This window comes from Chlorocebus sabaeus, chromosome 12 (genome assembly GCF_047675955.1).
Source record: "Chlorocebus sabaeus isolate Y175 chromosome 12, mChlSab1.0.hap1, whole genome shotgun sequence".
In the NCBI taxonomy this organism is placed as follows: domain Eukaryota; kingdom Metazoa; phylum Chordata; class Mammalia; order Primates; family Cercopithecidae; genus Chlorocebus; species Chlorocebus sabaeus.
The window spans coordinates 82,438,731-82,461,035 of NC_132915.1; the positions used below are offsets into that span (position 1 = coordinate 82,438,731).

Below are 22,305 nucleotides of genomic sequence, written 5' to 3' on the forward strand. Positions count from 1 at the left end.
AGCCGAGATCATGCCACTGCACTCCAGCCTGGGTGACAGTGAGACCCTGTGTCAATAATAATAATAATAACCCAGTGGAATGGATGGAATAGGATAGCTTAGTTTTCATGATGATGGAGTGAGAGGAAGAGGGAGAGAGAGAAGAGACCCAAATGCATTAATGCTGAGAAGAAAGTCCTTCTTAAGAAGGGGCCCTCTGCTCTTAGGAGGGCAGGTAAGAAATGAGCCCTGAGCACTTTGGAAGAATGTGGGCCAGAAGAGCAGTGTAGGATGAGAAGGGCAAAGGTTCCTGGGAGAGCAGGTAAAGGCTTTACAGAACAGGTGATCTTTTGGGGATTAAATCTTGAAGATAAAATTTACCAGAGGAGAGAAGGATAACTAAATTATGAGAAAATTAATTTAATGAAGATCAGGTCATTCGACAGGTCTCATGGCGGCCTTTTCTGTTGCACCAGAATGATTTTTAATAAAACAGATATGTTTACTAAACAGATATTAAAATCTTACTATGTTGTAGTTACATTAACCTAATGGTTTGGGGTCAATTTTTCAGGTCATCCTTTGCAACCAGATTTCTTCTTAGATGAATACCCAGAAGCAGTTAGTAAGAAAATGGAATCAACTGGTAAGATCTAGACTATATTTTATGTTAGAAAATATAAATCCTAACTTACGTATTTCTTCCAAAATATGGAATTGATCCTATAACAGTGACATTTCTGCCTTCTGTTTTAAAACTGTTTTGTAATTTAAAGTAAACAAGTAATGTGAGCTCTCAGTTAATTCTAGTAAAGAAGGTTATTTTGTTCATCTACCAGTAAGAAGTTTTAATAAGGCTGGGCACAATGGCTCATACCTGTAATCCCAGCACTTTTGAGGCAAATGGATCACTTGAGTCCAGGAGTTTGCGACAAGCTTGGGCAACATGGCAAAACCCCATGTCTACAAAAAAATAAACTGGGCTTGGTGGCACGAGACTGTAGTCCCAGCTACTCAGGAGGCTGAGGTGGGAGGATCACCTGAGCCTGGGAAGTTGAAGCTTCAGTAAGCCATGATTGTGCCACTGCACTCTAGCCTGGGTGACAGAGCAAGACCCTGTCTCAAAAAAAAAAAAAAAAAAAAAAAAAGAAGGAGTTATTAATATATTCTTTGCACTTGGTTAAAAAAAGGTCTGAAAAAACTTTTTTTTCAGGTTTTATTTATTTTCTTTTGCACTGTTTTTAGGTATTTCATGTTGATACGTTATTTTGAGGAAAAGTGTGTCATATATCAAATACATCTAACACCATTTCCACAGTTTGTGTCATGTGACGATTTTATGGAAGAAATCAACTTCAGAGGAGGTTCAGGTTTTACTTTGTTTTGTTTCTGTAATTCAGAAACAACAGTGCCCTTGAATTGGTCCAGAGTTTACATTTTAGACTTTGTGTTCTGACATTTTGCCAGTGGCTCACTTAAAGAAGAAACACTTTAATGAATACCTGTGGGAAGAATTTCTCTCCTGGTTTACTAATAAGAATGGCTGTGCTTCTTATGGGCCCTTACCTTATTTTTATCTTATAGATGCTGTGATGCTCATCGATTTTGTTTTTTTTTTTAGAAGTCTGATAGAAAATGTAGGGATGAATTTCCTTGATACCTTTAGCAAATCTGTGTCACCTTACTGCAGTGCATTTTAGTGCCAAACCTTATTTCCAGCTTTCCTTTATTTATTCTTTCTTTATCTTTTCTTTTTCCAAATTTTTGTGGTAATTAAAAAAAATTACTTAGGTAATAAAAAGGACTTTTTTGTATTATAGACAATTTAAAACAATAGAAAGGAAAATAGTTACTGATAATCCTACTACCCAGAGTATTAAAACCAGGAAAAACAAGATTCTCAGTCTTTTTCTCAAAAGGTCTCTTACAGAATGGTGGAAAATTATCAAAGTCTGGAAGAGTCTGGTCTTCAAGTTAGTTAAGTCCAAAACTCTGATTTTTGCCCAGCACCTTAAGGTTGGATCTGTCTTTTAGAAGAAGGCATGCATGAACTGAGCTCATTTAAATTCCAAATTTTAAATAATAATAACCATTTATTGATCAAGTATATTCATTTTGTTTATTCAACAAATATTTACTGGACACCTACTATGTGCCAAACACTGTGCTAAGTACTTTGCATGCATTGTCCTGTTTAACACCATTAATCCCCAAGACAGATACTACCCTCATTTTATAGCTGCGATTGCACAGCCAGCAGGTGGCAGAACCAAGATTTAAACTTGTATTTCTGTGATTCCAAAGCCCATATCTTTAACCAGTAAACTTAAATGGCTTTCCTAACACTTGAATACTTAGTCTTATAAATTTAAGCATATTCCTAGTCTGGGCAACATGGTGAGACCCCATCTCTACAAAAAATAAAAAAAATTAGCTCGGCATGGTGGCACATGCCTGTAGTCTCAGCTACTCAGGAGACTGAAGCAAGAGGATCCCTTGAGCTCAAGAGTTTGAGGCTGCAGTGAGCTATGATTGAGCTACAGCACTCCAGCCTGGGCAACAGAGCAAGACCGTGTCTCAAATAAACACATAAATTAGCACATTCTTTCCTGTGATAATCCAATTTATTAATTTATAACACGGAGTTGCCATCTCATAGGTTAAGCATGTAGGTGTTGATCAGCACATTCTCTTCCTTTGGATATAATTATGCATGAAACAGAATACTAGTCAGAAGGTCATTTAATGACCATGGAATCAGAACAAGGGGGTTAGATAGGTAGAGTGTAAAATCAGTGTTTACTGGCATCAGGCTTTGATAGGGATAACTTTGCCTATAGCCATCTCCACATAAGCAATGCTCTCACCCTTAAGGTCAGAAGACTCAAATTCCTTTGGCTAACTTCCCCCACCTAATGCTGCAGGAGCATTTACTTCTGTAGTTCTCTTTTTTTGATTCTGTGTGGTTCAGTCGATAGCAATTTTACTTGACCTTTTCTGTAGATATATTATTATAGTCATATGGATAGTAGCCTGGGCTATAATTTACCTCTTTCAGTTTATTTCTTATGTCCTTTCATAGTTCAGCTCTCTGAGAACCATGGTGTATCCCTTGTTTCCAAAGGGGGAGAGGTTCACCTTTCCATTGCACCCACAACTTATTATAACCCGTTACCATTTCATTATACCTTTTCCAGTATTTGTCCTGTGTATGTTAGCTCTTATATATGTAATTATTGTAAACAGTATACATAGTTTTAAATTGATTTTTTCTTTCTTCCTATCTTAAAAGCAATATCAACCAGGCATAGTGGCTCATGCCTGTAGTCCCAGCACTTTGGGAGGCTGAGGTGGGAGGATTGCTTGAGCCCAGGAGTTCAAAAGTAGTCTGGGCAACATGGCAAAGCCTTGTCTCTACAAAAAGTACAAAAATTAGCTGGGTGTGATGGTGCATGCCTGTAGTCCCAGCGACTTGGGAGGCTGAGGTGGGAGGATCACTTGAGTTCAGGAGTTTGAGGTTGCAGTGAGCTATGATCAAGCCAGTGAACTCCAGGCTGTGTGAGAGAGTGAGACCCTGTCTCAAAAAACAAACAAAAAACACAATACCATTATTTCTTCATTGATTCCCCCCACCCCTACTCTCCACTGGAACACAGGGAGCCCACTCAGTCTTTTTTTTTTTTTTTTGACTTTCAGCTTATTCTTATTTTTCATTTGTTTTAGAGACTGGGTCTCACCCTGTCTGTCGCCCAAGCTGGAGTGCAGTGGCTCAATCATAGCCCACTGCAGCCCTCAAAGTCCTGGACTTTAACAATCCTCTCACCTCAGCCTCCCCAATAGCTGGGACTAGAGGTGCATGCTACCATGCCCAGCTAATTTTTAAATTTTTTGTAAAGAGGGGATCTTATTATATTGCCCAGGCTGGTCTCAAACTCCTGGCCTCAAACAATCATCCTGCCTCGGCCTCCCAACGTGCTGGGATTACAGGCATGAGCTATGGCGCTGGGCCTGTTTTCCTTCAGTTACAGTTTTAATTGCTTCTGTTCCGTTTGTTCTTGATTCTCAGAAACACTTATTCTTACCCTGGCTCCCCTTACCCTTTCCCTGTAGTTAGCACCACTTCTCATTTGTTCCGGCTTTCTCTTCTGTATTCTGGAGACCTTTTAAAGTCTGTCCTCTGTATTAAAAAGGACAGTCTGATAAGATGTTCTATAGCTTAGTTTCTCTTCCATATTGTCTCAAATGGTTATTTTACTTTGCTATGGTGCTTATATTTCTCTCAGTTCCGCTTTCATTTTATCCTATTGTCTTTTCATCTCAGCCAGTTATATATAACTTTCTGTCCCTGTTTCATATAGTTTTTTTTTAAGGCTTTATTTATTTTTTTGAGACAGAGTCTCTCTCTGTTGCCCATGCTGGAGTGCAGTGGCATGATCTCAGCTCACTGCAACCTCCACCTCCCAGTTTCAAGCAATTCTCCTCCCTCAGCCTTGCTAGTAACTGGGATTACATGGGTGTGCCACCACGCCTGGCTAATTTTGTATTTTTAGTAGAGATGGGGTTTCGCCACATTGGCCAGGCTGGTCTCAAACTTCTGACCTCAGGTGATCCGCCCACCTTGGCCTCCCAAAGTGCTGGGATTACAGGCATGAGCCACTGTGCCTGGCCAAAGCTTTATTTTTTCGAGAGCAGTTTTAGATTCAGAGCAAAACTGAGAGGAAGGTATAGAAATATCCCATATACCCGCCTGCCCCCACACATGCATAACCTCCTTCCTTAGCAGCATCCTCTACCAGAGTGGTACATTTCTCACAGCTGATGAATCTGTATTGACACATCATAATGATATAGTTTCCATGTGGAAGAATTCTTGTAAGTGTTTTAGATCTTGCTCTTCAGAGTAGCCTCCATTGCCTTGTGGCATATTATTTTTTTCATAGGCATCAGGTTATTTTTTTTCCATTAATTCTTCCTCATAGTAGGAGGTATCTCTAGAGCTAGTGTAGTCAAAGGCAGGAATGTGTAGGTTGCTTTTGGCTCCACTCCCTGTCCATATGGAGGAATTCCTTTTTCTGAGCTGTAGTTTCAGATGTAGCACCTGTTGGGCAAATAGCTCAGGCCAGTGTGCAAGGCTGACATGTGACCTTCCTTTACTTCCTCTGTTTCAAACTACTCTCCAGGCCTGGCTCAGTGGCTAAAGCCTATAATCCCAGCACTTTGGGAGGCTGTGGTGGGAGGATCGCCTGAGGCCAGGAGTTCTAGATGAGCCTGAGCAATATAGCAATAGCAAGATCCCATTTCTACAAAAAATTTTTAACAATAGCCAGGCGTGGTGGTACGTACCTGTAGTCTCAGGTACTTGGGAGGCTGAGGCAGGAAGATCACTTGAACCCAGGAGTTCAAGGTTGCAGCGAGCTGTGATTGTGCCATTGCACTCCAGCCTGGGTGACAGAGGGAGATCCTGTCTCAAAAACAACATGAAACACAACAAAAACACAAAAACTACTCTCTCCTGCAATGCTTTGCTGCCAAGGTTCTTCCCCTCCCCATCCTTGCCAGCTATGCCTTGGGGCATGTACTTCCCAGGATGCTGCACTGCAGGACTCCCCTACTGTCTGCTTATCTTATTTGGGAGCTACAAGCTTTGGAACTGGATTTGAAAGATGAGGATGAGGAATCATATAGAGTGCGTCTTGAAAAGTAGCGTGTGTAAAACAGAGAGACAGCTCCTGATCTTAGTTGGTACAAGCCCAGAGTCTGATCCAGCGCGAGCCTCTCTTCTTTGTTCGGGTGGGCAGAGGTATTCTTTCTTTGAGATCTTTCATGAGGGAAAGCACAGGAGACCTGTCTTTCTGAGGCTGACTCTGTGTACCTTAGAGCTGCTGAACCTCTCCTCCTAGATTAAGACAATAGATTGTGTATCAGTCTAGGTGATGTTCAGTATTTCCCCTTTTTTGTGTGTGTGCATTTTTATATTTATTCAGTGTGAAGTTAGGAGAGCCTGTGTCAGGGACTACCAGCCATACGTCATCTTCTTGTGTGTATTGGAATTCCATAAATATTTCTTTCCCATTCCGGCTTACATTTTTGTAGTCTGATGGCTGCACCTTTAAAATCTATCATTGGTTTGTTTTTTTTTTTTGTCTCCTGAAGTTTTTTTTCTCTCTTGTGCAAACTCATCATGTTTACATCTCAATAATCCAGGTGATGAATTATGCAATTTATCTCTTGGCAAATGTCTTTCAGGGATAAACTAAAGTTTTTGCTGCAATCTCCTTGGCACTTCATATGTAGATGATATACCTTGACTAATATACAAATCACCTGAAGTAGTTACCCACTAGGAAGGGAGGGGTTCCAGCAGTTATTTATATGACAGACTCAGTTCTCTCTGGTGTACAACTGCTAAAACGAAACACATGACCTGCCTTTGGAAACATGAAGAAACCCTGTGTCCTCGCTGCCCTTGCTTTAGCAGCCTTTGCTTGGTCAACTTCTGGTGAGTTTCACATCTCAGCACTGTGCTCAGCTTTTATGTTGGCTATATAAAAAATTAGATTGCTAAACATAGAAGAAAATGTTGAGGACATATTTATTACCCAGTGGATAAAATTGCAGGCTCTGGAGTCAGACTGCCTGGATTTAATCTTGAATTCCATTTGTTTTTATTAAACAAATTGAAATGCTTTCTGGAACAAGGCAAGTTAAAAATAAAAAGGGGGAAATTAACTTTTGTATGTTCTGTATCTGGTCACCATCATGAGCTTTTTGTTGTTGTTTTTAAAGACATCTAATAGTTTCTGAGAGAGAGTGAGTACTCATTGAAAGCATAGACTTCGGAGTAAGACAAATATGGGTTCAAATCCGGTGCCTGCCACTTACATCTGTCATTTTGGGCACATCACTTCAGTTCTCTGAAACAGTTTTGTCACCTCTTGCTTTCCTTGTGTAATTATTGTGAGGAATAAGAGTGATAGTACATCATATTGTACATTTGATGCAGGAGGCCCCCTATAACTATTGGTTGCTGTAGTTATTATTAACTATCTTGGATTTTCTACATGGTAAAACTTCTTGTCTGCATATAATAATATCTTTGAAGGATTATTTCTGGCATATATCTTAATACACTGACTTGAACTTCCACGAGTTCTTTAAAACTATTTTATTTTAATTATCCTTATTTTATTCTTAATTTTAATTAGAAAAATCTTCAGATTTTACCATAAGTAAGGTGTTAACATTTGTATAAGATGGATATTTTTTAAATCAGAGACGTTAGATTGGTATCTACTTTTTTTAGTGTAATAAACTTGTTACATTTTAAATATGTTAAATGGGTAATGTTCTTTTTCTGTGCTCTTTCTTCCTTTCTTCTTTCCTTCCTTTCTTTCCTTTTTTTTTTTTATTGAGATGGAGTCCGTTCTGTTGCCCAGGCTGGATGCAATGGCGTTTTCTTGGCTCACTGCAACCTGAGCCGTCTGGGTTCAAGCGATTCTCCTGCCTCAGCCTCTTGAGTAGCTGGGATTACAGGCTCGTGCTACCATGCCCGGCTAATTTTATTTTTATTTTTTTATTTTTAGTAGAGACAGGGTTTCACTCTGTTAGCCAGGATGGTCTCAATCTCCTGACCTCGTGATCCACCTGCCTCGACCTCCCAAAAGTGCTGAGATTACAGGCATGAGCCACCACACCCGGCCTTTTTCTATGCTCTCTTCTTTGAAGGTTTGAAATACCTACTAAGTCATTTGGGTCTCTTCTGAACTTATTTCTTTCAGAACCTTTATTTTATTCAATTATAGGCTTTTTAAAACATAAAAAAAAACCAAAATTATCCATTTGAAGTTTCAAAACCTATTTAAGAGTTGACATGTAGTATTTCACTTACACAGTTTTTTAAAGTTTTCAAACTGTTTTATCTCTTTCCTTTGTTTTTTTATTTTTTCTTTTGAGAAAAAGTCTCACTCTGTCGCCCAGGCTGGAGTGCAGTGGCATGATCTCAGCTCACTGCAACCCCCACCTCCCAGGTTCAAGGAATTCTCGTGCCTCAGCCTCCTGAGTAGCTGGGATTACAGGCACCCGCCACCATGCCCAGCTAATTTTTGTATTTTTAGTAGAGACGGGGTTTCACCATGTTGGTCAGGCTGTTCTCAAACCCCTGACCTCAGGTGATCCACCCACCTCAGCCTCCCAAAGTGCTAGGATTACAGGTGTGAGCCTCTGCACCTGGCCTCTTTCCTCTGTTTTAAAGATTATTTTTCTTTTTTCTTGATCAGTTGCTTATTTTATAGTATCTTATTTTTTTTTCTCAAAAGCACCAGATTTTAAATTTTATTTCATGTTTAATTCTACAGGTTTTCTCTTTTCTGATTCATTATCCTTTTACAAACAACTTGAGATATAACTTACATACACCAAAAAATTCACCATTTTAGGCCAGGCACGGTGCTTCATGCCTGTATCCTAGCACTTTGGGAGGCTGAGGCAGGCGGATTGTCTGAGCTCAGGAGTTCAAGACCAGCCTGGGCAACAGGCGAAATCCTGTCTCTACTAAAAATACAAAAAATTAGCCGGGTGTGGTGGTGCACGTCTGTAATTCCAGTTACTCGGGAGGCTGAGGCAGGAGAATCACTTGAGCCCGGGAGGTGGAGGTTGCAGTGAGCCAAAATCATGTCACTGCACTCCAGATGGGGCGACAGAGTGAAGCTCTGTTTAAAAAAAAAAAAAAAAAAAAAAAAAATTCACCATTTGAAAGTGTCTAATGATTTTTAGCATTTTCCCAGAATTGTGCAACCATCTGATACCTTACATTTTTTACTTTTGCTTTATTGTTTTCTCCTTTCTTTGAGGTCGGTTTTGTTCCTGTTCTTACTTGTTGGGGTAATACTTTATTGTTATTTCTTTTAAAATAATGAAATAAAGTTTGTGCATTTATCCCCTTAACATAGTTTTGGCTACAGCCAATCAATTTTGTTATATACTTTACTCAATTTTGATAGCATTTTAAATTAGTCTGTATAGAAAAGCTTAGTACGGGCAGGATGTAGGGGCTCACACCTGTAATCATAACACTGTGGGAGACAGAGGCGGGATGATCACTTGAGGACAGGAGTTCAAGACCAGCCTGGGCAACATAGCGAGACCCTATCGCTACAAATAGAAAAAATTTAAAACATTAAAAATTAAAAACATTTTTGAAAAGAAAAGCTTAATACAGAAGTATAAAAAAGTATAGAACAGGCCAGGTGCAGTGGCTCACACCTGTAATCCCAGCACTTTGGGAGGCTGAGGTGAGCGAATCGCCTGAGGTCGGGAGTTTGAGACCAGCCTGGTCAACACGGTGAAACCCTGTCTCAAATAAAAATACAAAATTAGTTGGGTGCAGTGGTATGCGCCTGTAATCCCAGCTACTTGGGAGGCTGAGGCACCAGAATCGCTTGAACCTGGGAGGTGGAGATTGCAGTGGGCTGAGATCACGCCACTGCACTCTAGCCTGGGTGACACAGCAAGACTCTGTCTCAAAAAAAAAAAAAAAAAGTATAGAACAGCTCAAAGAAAAAAATTTAAAGTACCTGTAATCCAATTATAAGTACATTTATATTTTGGCTTATTTCTTTTCAACCACTGTGTGGTTTTTTTTTGCACATATAACTTAAAATGTATACCCAGAAATAAATATTTTACCAGTAGGTTCATAGTGTGTTTTTTTTTTTAAAGAAGCTTTATTTATATTATGTTTAATTGCATAGATTCTCATTTAATTTAACATTACTTAATTATTGTGAATGTTCTCCATGTCTTCTAAAACAACTTTTTGAGGCCGGGTGCAGTAGCTCATGTCTGTAATCCCAGTCATGGGTGGCTGAGGCGGGTGGATCGCTTGAGTCTAGGAGTTCGAGACCAGCCTGGCCAACATGGTGAAACCCTACCTCCACAAAAAATACAAAAAATTAGCTGGGCATAGTGGCACATGCCTGTGGTCCCAGCTACTCAGGAAGCTTGAACTCAGGAAGTTGAGGCTGCAGTGAACCTTGATTGTACCACTGCACTTCAGCCTGGGTGACAGAGTAAGCCCCTGTCTCAAAAAACAATAAATAAATAAATAGATAAATATTGGAATTCATAGCTCAATTTTAAAATTGGCTTCTAAATAATAATACCTTATATTAATAGTAATGTGTCCCATTCACTTACACTGGTGTACACTTGGAAAATAACTGGGAAGTGGCCTTGCTCAAATAAGCACTGCAAAGGTTAGAAAGTATTAGGTGTTATCGTTGAAGCATGGGGAATACCTTTTTCAAATTTAACTGGTAAAGATGAACTACTGGCCAATTTTATGTTTTCAAATTGTAGAATAAATATGTACGTGTGTATGTATTTACATATTCAGCCTTATATTGTTTAGTTCAGTATCTATTCAAAAACTATCTTAACTAAAATATTCTTACATTGTATCCCAGTTCTTAAGTAGAACCCATCACTTCTCGACTTAATTTTATGTATGTATGCATGTATATGCATTTGCATATTGTCTGTCTACCCTAGTCAGTTTTCTTGTATGTCTGTGTCTGGCTTGGTGTCATGGTAAACTGGCCTCACGTAATTAATTAGAAAGTGTTCCCTCCTCTTGCATTTTTTTTGGAAGAGTTTAAAAGGTTCGGCAGGCATATAAAAATAGATACTGTATGATTGATTCCATTTATTTGATGATAAACATGAGACAAAACTAATATATGGTGTTAGCAATTAGGAGGGGTTGTGGAGTGGGCTTCTGGGATACCTGTAACATCCTCTTTCTTGACCTAGGTGGTGATGACACGATGTTTTCACTTTCTTACATAAATTTTGGTCTGGATACACCTGATCACTGTTTCTGAATGTATGTTACACATCAATAAAAAGCAGCACCATGCTAAGGGCAAGGCAGGAGAAGTGGACAGCCCCCAGTGCAGGCAATAAAGGGGTACACTGTAGTAAATTTTAAAACAATAATAAAACAGGCTAAAGAAATTCTTTAAGGCTTTCATCTCTAATATCTGTTTGTACTTTAATTTTTAAAAGGAAAAGGGTTTTTTTTTTTTTTAATTTGTGGAAACATCATAATGAAAGGCAATTTATATTCAGTATACTTTATGAATTAATAGCTTCCTTTGTACTATGGAGTATCTTTATGCTGTCAATTAGATTTCATTTAATAACCTTTGGGGAGTTGTATTAGACAAGATGGCTGTGTATAATTTGAGTCGAGAAACAGATTCACCTTCAGCCTAGAGCGCAGATTGGCCTTGGAGTTAATTAAATTAATGAATTGTTCTTACCTGTTTCTGGGGGCAACTACTTAGCTGCCCCTATGTGATTCTAGGATGATAAATAAAGGAACAGAGAGGCTGCGCATGGTGGCTCATGTCTGCAATCCCAGCACTTTGGGAGGCCAAGGTGGGCAGGTCACCTGAGATCAGGAGTTTGAGAGCAGCCTGGCCAACATGGTGAAACCCTGTCTCTACTAAAAATTCAAAAGTTAGCCGGGCATGGTGGGGGGCACCTGTAGTCTTAGCTACTTGGGAGGCTGAAGCAGGAGAATCACTTGAACCGGGAGACGGAGGTTGCAGTGAGCCGAGATCAAGTCACTGCACTCCAGCCTGGGTGACAAAGCGAGATTTTGAGACAAATCTCAAAAATAAATAAATAAATAAATAAATACACAAACCGTGACAGTATTGGGGGGCTGCATCATGATACGGGAGCAAAGCAGTCCTATGAACTGATGTCTTCTCCCCTGGCTTAACATCGTATGTTAAGTTGTTATAGCCAATGGGTTAAGTGAATGCAAGTTTTAAAATGTTGCAGGCAACCTTCATTCCCGTGACCTAGTGTTTCCAGAGAAGGCAGCCTGTTAGTCAGGGGGCTAATAGTTTAACCTCCCTTTTCATCTATTGGGAGGATCAATCTGAGTAAGTGAGATGGGGAGAACTTGAGGTTGTATGTCAGACCCTTCTGAGCATTCTCTTTTTGAGCAGGCTGTCCTCAGTTTTCTACATGATCTGTACTTAACAGAGCATTTCTAACCTGTGATGGGAGGATGCAGGATCAATCCATGGGTGAAAGGACTATGTGAATAGATTGAATATAGAGGTAGAGTGATTAGAAAGCACACTTGGGTGTTGATTCAAGCTACAGTCTCCAGTATAGCTCCACTAATTCCACAGCTGATATTTTGATTTCCATCTTTCTGATTCCAGTGTCTTTTTGTTCTCATTTGGTTTTAGAACTCAGAGAAATTGACAAAGGAGTGATTGATTATCATCCCTAATACTCCAGTAGTTGTGTTTAGGTCTGTTTATTTTATTTATATTTTTGAGACAGGGTCTCCCTGTGTCACCCAGGCTGGAGTGCAGTGGTGTGATCTCGGCTCACTGCAGCCTCCACCTCCCAGGCTCAAGTGATCCTCTCACCTCAGCCTCCCAAGTAGCTGGGACTACAGACACCAACCACCACACCCAGCTAATTTTTGTATTCTTTGTAGAGACAGGGTTTCTCCATGTTGCCCAGGCTGGTCTTGAACTCCTGGGCTCAAGTGATCCGCCCGCCTTGGCCTCCCAAAGTGCTGGAATTACACGCATGAGCCACCACGCCCAGCCTTGGCCTCACAAAGTGCTCAGATATAGAAGGTCTGTTTATAATGAATATTTATAGTTTAGTAGTATTTTTAACCTAATCTGAAAGTTAGCCTTTTATTTGGAGAGTACAAACCATTTACATTTATAGTCACAATTGATGTGTGTTTGACTGTTATTCTGTCAATATGATTTATGCTTTTACATGCCACTTAATGCATTTAAAGTCATTTTGGTCAAATAGGTCTAATTGGTGGCAAGTCTGTCCTGCTGATTAATTAATTCTGTGTGTGGTCCTTCACTGCCAAGCATTAAAGTCATTTGCTTGAATAACATCTTATAGGTGCTGTTCCAGAATTCAAAGAAGAGAAACCGCAGCCGCAACCAAAACCACGTTCTGGAGCTGTGGAAAAAACATTTAGAATTGTTAAGGATTCTCTCAGTGATGATATTGTTAAAGCCACTCAAGCAATCTATCTGTTTGAACTCTCCGGTAAGGACTGCATCTGGTAATCTGAAGTTTTTATGAAACAAAATAGGGTGTTTCCTTTGGAAGAAAATCAGCCTCCAGCAGTGATGCCCTGGATAGTTGGCTGCATTCAAGACCCTTACTCTTGAATATAGACATTCAAGAACAGCACCTATATCTATTAATTTGTTTTTGTTGTTGTCTCTTTGAGATGGGGTCTTTGTCACCCAGGCTGGAGAGCAATGGCATGATCATGGCTCACTTCAGCCTCGACCTCCTGGGCTTAAGTGATCCTCCGACTTCAGCCTCCCAATGATTTTTATTTCTAGATTAAGATCAGTGCGTACGGACACATGTAAAGTAAATTTTATTACAAATATTCCCAGTGTTATATAACTCTGGCATATTTGAGAGAAAATCCTGCTTAGAAGGGCATATGGATCATGACAGGTAATATGATACAGTAATTTATCAACTATAGGCACCTTGCCAGTTTTATCTTTGACATTAACAGGTCAGTCTGAAAGCAGTGAACTTTTTATACGTTTCTGTTTTTTAAAATTTTTTTTTTTTTTTTTGAGACGGAGTCTCGCTTTGTTGCCCAGGCTGGAGTGCATTGGTGTGATCTGGGCTCACTGCAACCTCTGCCTCCCGGGTTCAAGCGATTTTCCTGCTTCTCAACCTCCCAAGTAGCTGGGATGAAAGGCACCTACCATCACACATGGCTAATTTTTGTATTTTTAGTAGAGGTGGGGTTTTGCCATATTGCCCAGGCTGGTCTCAAACTCCTAGCCTCAAGCGATCCTCCTGCCTCAGCCTCCTCCCAAAGTGCTGAGATTGCACGTGTGAGCCATGGTGCCCGGATGATAGTTAGCTTTTAAAAACCAATTAATATTGTTCTTCTCCATATAAAATTTACCCATGTTAATAATAGTTTAAGAACTAGTTGCCAGGGATGGTGGCATGCAGCTGTAATCGCAGCTACTCAGGAGGCTGAGGCTGGAGGATCACTTGAGCCCAGGAGTTCAAGACTGTAGTACACTGTGATCACATCTGTGAATAGCCACTGCACTCCAGCCTGGACCACGCAGTGAGATGCATCTCAAACAAATAAAAGTAAGAAACAGATAAAATTTATGTTAAAAAAAAGCTACCTCAGCCCCATTATACACAAACGTTTTTATTCTTCGTCCTCTCTGCTTTATCTTAATCCATCTTGCCTTCCTGTTCTTACTTCCTTGCCATCCTTGGGATCCACCATCCATGGCTTCAGTCACTCTCTTGCTTGTGTCCTAAACTTGCTGGACCCTTTGTGCTTGTGCCATCACCTGTCAAAAGACTAGTCCTGGCTGAATCAAACTCTCTGGCTGCTCCACAGTTGCATCCAGGCTGCTAAGTTTTGAGGGAGGAAAGAAAAAAAAAATCACACCACCTGGGTGGATCTGTACCAGCAGAAATTGACTACTGCCCCACTTCAGCGGAGGTTTAAGCAACACTTCAGAATTCTGTATTTTCATGGTCAGCTTACTGCTGCATTTTCCACAGTTACTATTTTAAACTTTCTCAGTGTTCCTGAAATCTCCCATATTTCCCCTCACCTCTTCCCTGCCAGTGTCAGCAGATAATTCCACTTGCTCTTTGACAGAGGTAGTAGAAGATTTCAGACATAAATTCCTTCAGCTTCCTGCCATCAGATATCAAATCAACCATGATAGGTATCATCCTCGCCTCCTTCCCTCTTAGTAGAATGGAGCTCAGCTCTCCATCAGTGCATCTCAAGCTCTAATGTCTATACCAAGTATCTGGGATCTTCCTAAAATGTAAAATAATGATTCAGTAGGTCTGGAGTGGAGTCTGAGATTCTGCATTTCTGACAGGTAATGACAGTATTGCAGTCCATGGATCATACTTGGAAGCAAAGTTCTAGATCCCGTTTTCCCTGGCCTTCTCAAGAATTTTGTGCTGTTAATTATACCTTGTCCTCAATCTGTTCATCTTGCAGCCTCCTTCCCAGTGGTATTTTAATGTTCTCAATTCTTTTCTAACTTTAAAACAGAACCCAATGATAATAACAAACCACACACCCCATCTTTTTTCTCCTTTTCAGAGCCAGACTGATGTTCATCTACAACTTACTCCCCTGAACACACCCTGCTGATACCATCTATTTCCATTTCACAGAATTGGTTTTCACCAAGGTCCTCGATGACTTCCATGTCACCAGTGGGCATGTGTCATTCCTCCCTTGTGACCACACTGCAGCATTTGATACTGTTGACCACACTTTCCTTGTGGAAATGCTCCTTCCCCGGTCCTTCATTGTAACCTCCTTGCTTTCCTTCCCTGCCTGTGATCACACCTTGTCAATCTCCCTTGCTGGCTGCTTCTCCTCTGTCCTTCCCTTAAGCAGTGTTCTTCAGGTCACTGTCTCAGCACTCTTGACACTCTACTCCTGACACTTTCTCTAGGAAACCCCAACCATTCACGTGGCTTCAAAGACCATATGAACCGATTGATTATGTGTCCCTGTTTCTATAGCTTAGCCAGACTTCATCTGACATTTTTAGTTAACTATCACAAAGATGTCTCAGCCTGAAAATGTCCAAAACAACCATTCCCAGGACCTGCCTTTGCAACCACCCATTAAATCTGCTGAGTGTCTGGCTTACTGTGTCTCTTGGGCACTGTCGATCCACACCCTCTCTCTGCATGCTTCGTTGCCATGCCTCGAAAAATTAAGGAAATTCCTGGGTGGCTCATGCCTGTTATCCCAGCACTTTGGGAGGCTGAGGTGGGCAGGTCACCAGAGGTCAAGACCAGCTTGGCCAGCATGGCAAAACCTCATCTCTACTAAAAAATATAAAAATTAGCTGGGCTTGGTGGTGTGCGCCTGTAGTCCCAGCTACTTGGGAGGAGGCTGAGGCAGGAGAATTGCTTGAACCCCGGAGACGGAGGCTGCAGTGAGCCCAGATCGCATCACTGCACTCCAGCCTGGGCAACAGAGCGAGACTCTGACTCAAAAAACGAAAGAAAGGAAAAAGAAAAATGGAGGAAATCAAGCACTTTCTGCTCAGATCCAGGCAAGTGGATGCCATATCTGTCAAGATCAAGAAAAATAAAGTTCACAGCAGCAGGATTATACTTTGGTTGTCACAGACAAAGAGAAGGCAGAGAAACTGAAGCAGTCCCTGCCCCCTGGTTTGACAGTGAAGGAGCTGAGATGAACCAGACATGCTGGTTTGAGCTGTATTAAAATTTTAAACGATGCCTGTAATCCCAGCACTCTGGGAGGCCGATCACTTGAGCTCAGGAGTTTGAGACCAGGCTGGGTAACATAGTGCGACCCTGTCTCTACAAAAATAAAAATAAAAAATTAGCTGGACATGGTGATGTATGCCTATAGTCCCAGATACTTGGGAGACTGAGACAGGAAGGCTGCTTGAGCCCAGAAGGTTGAGGCTGCAGTGAGCGGTGATCATGCCACTCCCCTCTAGCCTGGGCAACACAGCAAGACCCTGTCTTAAAAAATTAAAAATAAAGCAATCTGTTGTTCTTCAGTAGTCTTCTCCCACTTAAAAAACAAATCCACCCAAGCCAAGAACTAGCAGATCATTCCTATGTACCCTCCCCACCTTTTCCTCTTCATATGCAGTTACCTAGTCTTATGGTTCTGCCTTGAAATTCTCTCTCAAATGTACCCACTTTTCTCCATGCCTCTGCCATGCTCCCAGTCCAGGCATGCACCCTCAAGCTCCTGAACTATCCCAACACCATCCTTACTAGCCCTCTCCATTCTTTTGATTTCTCTCCATGTATTATCTACACTGCAGGTAGGGCCATACGCAAACCTTACCATATGACACATCCTGTAGGATGAAGTCATTCAATCTTTTACGTGACTGGCTGTGCTCAGACCTAGACTGCCTCACAAGCTCATCCAACACCCATCTACCTTCTAGTGCCACTGTGTTTTTTTCAGTTCCTCACACATGCTGCACTCTTGATTCTGGCTTTTCTGTATATGCTGTTCTCATTGCCTGAAATACTTTCCCTCTACCATGTCCATCCAGCTAATTCTTACTTAACTTTCAAATCTCAGCTTCAACTGAGCTTTCCTGACCCTTTTTGAAAATTTAATTTTGCATTGCAGTAAAAGATATATAAAATTGGAACCACTTCTTTTGTTCTTTTTTTTTCTTTTGAGATGGAGTTTCACTCTTGTTGCCCAAGCTGGAGTGCAATGGCATGATCTTGGCTTACTGCAACCTCTGCCTCCCGGGTTCAAACGATTTTCTTGCCTCAGCCTCCCAAGTAGCTGGAATTACAGGTGCTCCCCACCACACCTGGCTAATTTTGTGTATTGTTAGTAGAAATAGGGTTTCACCATGTTGGCCAGGCTGGTCTCGAACTCCTGACCTCAGGTGATCTGCCCACTTTGGCCTCCCAAAGTGCTAGGATTACAGGTGTGAGTCACCATGCCCAGCCTATTTTAACCACTTCTAAGTGTACAGCTTAGTAGCATTAAATGCATTCACATTGTTTTATAACAGTCATCACCGGCCAGGTGCAGTGGCTCATGCCTGTAATCCCAGCACTTTGGGAGGCTGAGGCAGGCGGATCACCAGGACAGGAGATCGAGACCATCCTGGCTAACATGGTGAAACCCCGTCTCTGCAAAAAATACAAAAAATTAGCTGGGGACAGTGGCAGGCGCCTGTAGTCCCAGCTACTTGGGAGGCTGAGGCAGGAGAATGACGTGAACCCAGGAGGCAGAGCTTGCAGTGAGCCGAGATTGAGCCACTGCACTCCAGCCTGGGTGACAGAGCAAGACTCCGTCTCAAAAAAAGAAAAAAATAGAAAGAAAACAAAACAAAACAAAAAACAATCATCACCGTCTCTCTCCAGAACTTTTTCATCATTCCAAGTGAAACTCTATACCCATTACACAGTAACTCCCATTCCCCCATCCCCCAGTCCCTAGGAACCACTGTTCTACTTTCTGTCTTTATGAGTTTTCTTACTCCGGGTATTTTGACTTTTTAATATGCTCCCACATCACCCTCTACTTCCTCTTTTGTGAGTAGAACCATGGTTTTTTTTTTTTTATTGAAGGGTCTTCAGAGCCTAGCAGAATACCTGGACATGCTTAATAAATATTTGCTGAATTTGACTGATGGAGGTCTGGCGATTTTAACTTGGGAAACAGCATTTTGTAAGATTATTCTAATTGAAGTAATTATTAAATTTAAGAAGAACAGGGCTCCTCTAACATTGATTTCCATATGTTTATCTCTCTAGGTGAAGATGGTGGCACGTGGTTTCTTGATCTGAAAAGCAAGGGTGGGAATGTCGGATATGGAGAGCCTTCTGATCAGGCAGATGTGGTGATGAGTATGTCTACTGATGACTTTGTAAAAATGTTTTCAGGTGAGTTTTCCAGTTTATTAGTTTACCTTATTGTTCAGAGAAAATTTAGTTCTGATATTTTGCTTTATCCCTTCCCAAATAATCAAGACTTGTAGATGTTGGCAGCAGTGGAATCTTAGTTTCGGGAAGGCTGTTCTTACTGTTGCCTCTATTGCCACTTCTCCCTCCTCTCACAGGTGGAAGGCAGATGTCAGAATTATTTTCTTCCATTACTGAGAAGCCAGTAATGTTGGGGACAGAGAGATAATTCAAAGGGACTCCTGAGTGGGCTTCAACATGTTAGCTGGCCTAAGGTATTATGTTTCCAATAACACCCCAGTCACTGGAGGCACTGAACTCAGCAGCAGCAATTCGCTTATCAAGAGTAAGGTCGTGCTTCCATCTTGCCAGCTGTTTGAACAGGAAACACATACCAGCCCTCGGCCATGGCCTAGTAACCCTGCTTTCTGTGGAGTCCCAAACCCAGAGAACCTTTTGTGTGATTTTCTATTCTGTCCATTTACCTCTAACTGTGCCAGAAAATTAAGGATAATTTTCTCTTTTCTACTCTTAGAAAACTACTCCAAATGATAAGTTAATTAACTCAAATTCTAAAAAACTAGAAGCAGCACTTGAAACTAAGCATAACATTCTGATCTAAAGAGTCTTTCATGGAATGAATTATAAATGTTATTCAGACTTAGTTCTGTTTTAATCTTTCTAAACAGGAACATGGTGTATTCTGTGCCCTCTAAGTCTTTCTTTCCAGTTCTAATTCAGGATGCTAATTGCCTACATTCCATCTAAGCCAGTCTGTATACAGTGTACTAATGATAAACATTTCTTCAACTTTTCCCTTTTTTTAAAGTGGTGTTAAATGTTCATATGAAAATTAGAAAAGATAGGCCAGGCATGGTGGCTCATGCCTGTAATCCCAACACTTTGGGAGGCCAAGGTGGGAGGATCACTTGCGCCCAGGAGTTTGAGACCAGCCTGGGCAACATGGGGAAACCATGTCTCTACAGAAAATACAAAAATTGGTTGGGTGTGCTGGTGCGCACCTGTAGTCCCCAGCTACTCCAGTGGTTAAGGTAGGAGGATTGCCTGAGCCCAGGAGGTGGAGGCTGCAGTAAGTTGAGATAAGACCACTACACTCCAGCCTGGGCGGCAGAATGAGACCCTGTCTCAAAAAAAGAGAAAGTATACCTAAGAAAAAAGAAAATAAAATTATTTTTACCATACCACTGAAAGATGACCATAATATACATATGTATGATGCTAAACCATAACCAAACCAAAATATGGTTTAGCATCTATATATGTATATTATGCTCATCTTATTATGGTTTGCATAATTTGGTTTAGCATCATACATATGTATATTTGTGTGTGTGAGTGTATATAAATATACATGTGTGCTTATAAAAACAGGATCATACCATTACTACTGTTTGGCAATCTTTTTCACTTAATACACTGTAATATCTTTTCAATGTTTATCAGTGGTTTTCCCTTTAAGGATTTTTTTTTTTTTTTTTGAGATGTAGTTTAGCTCTTGTTGCCCAGGCTGGAGTGCAATGGTGCAACCTTGGCTCACTGAAACCTCTGCCTCCAGGTTCAAGTGATTCTTCTGCCTTAGCCTCCAGAGTTGCTGGGATTACAGGTGCCCACCACCATGCCTGGCTAATTTTTTGTATTTTTAGTAAAGACAGGGTTTCACCATGTTGGCCAGGCTGGTCTCGAATTCCTGACCTCAGGTGATCCACCCACCTTGGCCTCCCAAAGTGCTGGCATTACAAGCGTGAGCCACCATGCCTGGCCCCTTTAATGATTTTTAATAGTTTAGTGTTTCTTCAGTGTTTCAACAACTATCTCTCCATAGAGCTTAAACACAGTTCTTTGGACACATTTAATAAATGCTCAATGAATTGGTGAACTGGTTTCTCATAAGTATTGAACATGAAGACCATTTAAAATAAAAATTTATTGTCAACTTCTAAATGGAAGTAACAGTAATTATGTATGATTTATTTATTATATGATTGCTATAGGTTAAGCAATACTCCCAACAGTCCTTTCCAATAAAATATGTTCTCCATTTTATAGCAGTAAGTACTGAGGCTTTGATAAATTAAATAATAAGCCCAAGGTCAGCTGATGAATGAGAAAATAGAGCTAGGATTTGAATCCAAGCTAACTCCAAAGCTTATGCTAGTCTGCCCTCCAAAGGTGAAGAAATCAAGTGACTTCTTTCTTTAATTTACATTTCACTTACGTAGCATACACTTGAAATAATAGGCTTTTTATTGGTATCTTTCTTTGAATGTGGTCTTGAGTTCACTGGATGAGGTCAGTCAGTTATATGAATTATTTTTAAAAAAGCAGTTATTCTTATCAAGTATATTTTATAGGTATGGTTTAGATCGGGAGCAAATGAGTTTGCTTGTGCTTCTTATGTCCTTTTATTCTGTTTTTCCCATCTGCTTTCCTCTAAATGGGCACAATTTAGACTTTATATCCTAAGAATTCTCTTTGATGAAACCATAGCCATTTCTATGCCTAGTTTATATAGTGGATACATTATAAATATAAAATTTAGGCCAGGCATGGTGGCTCATGCCTGTAATCCCAGCACTTTGGGAGGCCAAGGCAGATGGATGACTTGAGGTCAGGAGTTTGAGACCAGCCTGGCCTACAGGGCGAAACCCTGTCTCTACCAAAAATACAAAAATTAGCGGGGTGTGGTGGCACATGCCTGTAACTCCAGCTCCTTGGGAGGCTGAGACACAAGAATAGGCTGAACCTTGGAAGCAGAGGTTGCAGTGAGCTGAGATCAAGCCACTGCACTCCAGCCTGGGTGACTGACTGACACTCTGTCTCAAAAAAAAAAAAAAAAAAAGCAACTAGTAACCAACTAATTGGAATCTCTCCTTTTGGCCAATAGAGGCCACTATATGGTGGAGCAGTATGATAGAAATAAAGTAAATTGAGCAGTATTACTTTACCTGAGGAGGTGTGTGTGTGTGTGTGTGTGTGTGTGTGTGTGTGTGTGTGTGTGTGTGTATAAAACATTGAGCTTGGCCGGGCGCGGTGGCTCAAGCCTGTAATCCCAGCACTTTGGGAGGCGGAGACGGGTGGATCACGAGGTCAGGAGATCGAGACCATCCTGGCTAACACAGTGAAACCCCGTCTCTACTAAATATTACAAAAAACTAGCCGGGCGAGGTGGTGGGTGCCTGTAGTCCCAGCTACTCGGGAGGCTGAGGCAGGAGAATGGCGTGAACCCGGGAGGCGGAGCTTGCAGTGAGCCGAGATCTGGCCACTGCACTCCAGCCTGGGCAACAGAGCAAGACTCCGTCTCAAAAAAAAAAAAAAAAAAAAAAAAAAAACATTGAGCTTACTAGCTTTTTAAAAAACCTTTTGTTAAAACAGTATTGTTGAGGTCTAATTCACATGCAATAAAATTTACCATCCTAAGTATAAATGATCTTTAATAAATTTATAGTTGCACAGCCATAACTACAGTCCAGTTATGGACTGTATGTTATGAGAACATTTCATCACACCAAAAAATTCTCTCATGTCTCTTTGCAGTCGATCCTATTTCCACTCCAACCCCCTAGCCAGCCAAATACTAATTTCCTCTCTGTCTCTATAAATTTGCTATTTCTGGACATTTTATATATATAGAATAAAACAGTGTATAGTCTTTTGCATCTAGGTCTTTTTACTTAGCATAGGCTTTTGATATTCATTCATATATATGTTGTAGCTGGTATCAGTAGTTCGGTTCCTTTTTATTGCTGAATAGTATTCCATTGTATGGATATACCA

General features: G+C 40.8%; 1 protein-coding gene and 1 pseudogene across 2 annotated transcripts in view; both read left to right on the forward strand.

The window, feature by feature from the left end:
* HSDL2 (hydroxysteroid dehydrogenase like 2) overlaps positions 1-22,305 on the forward strand; it is an 83,126-nt gene that overhangs the window by 51,278 nt on the left and 9,543 nt on the right. For both annotated transcript variants that reach the window (XM_007968401.3, XM_037983654.2), the window contains exons 8-10: positions 554-625; positions 12,940-13,089; positions 18,364-18,492. In XM_007968401.3, coding sequence (XP_007966592.1) covers positions 554-625; positions 12,940-13,089; positions 18,364-18,492 — 351 coding nt within the window. The remainder of the gene's footprint in view (positions 1-553; positions 626-12,939; positions 13,090-18,363; positions 18,493-22,305) is intronic.
* Positions 16,087-16,383, forward strand: LOC103219843 (large ribosomal subunit protein eL38 pseudogene; annotated as a pseudogene).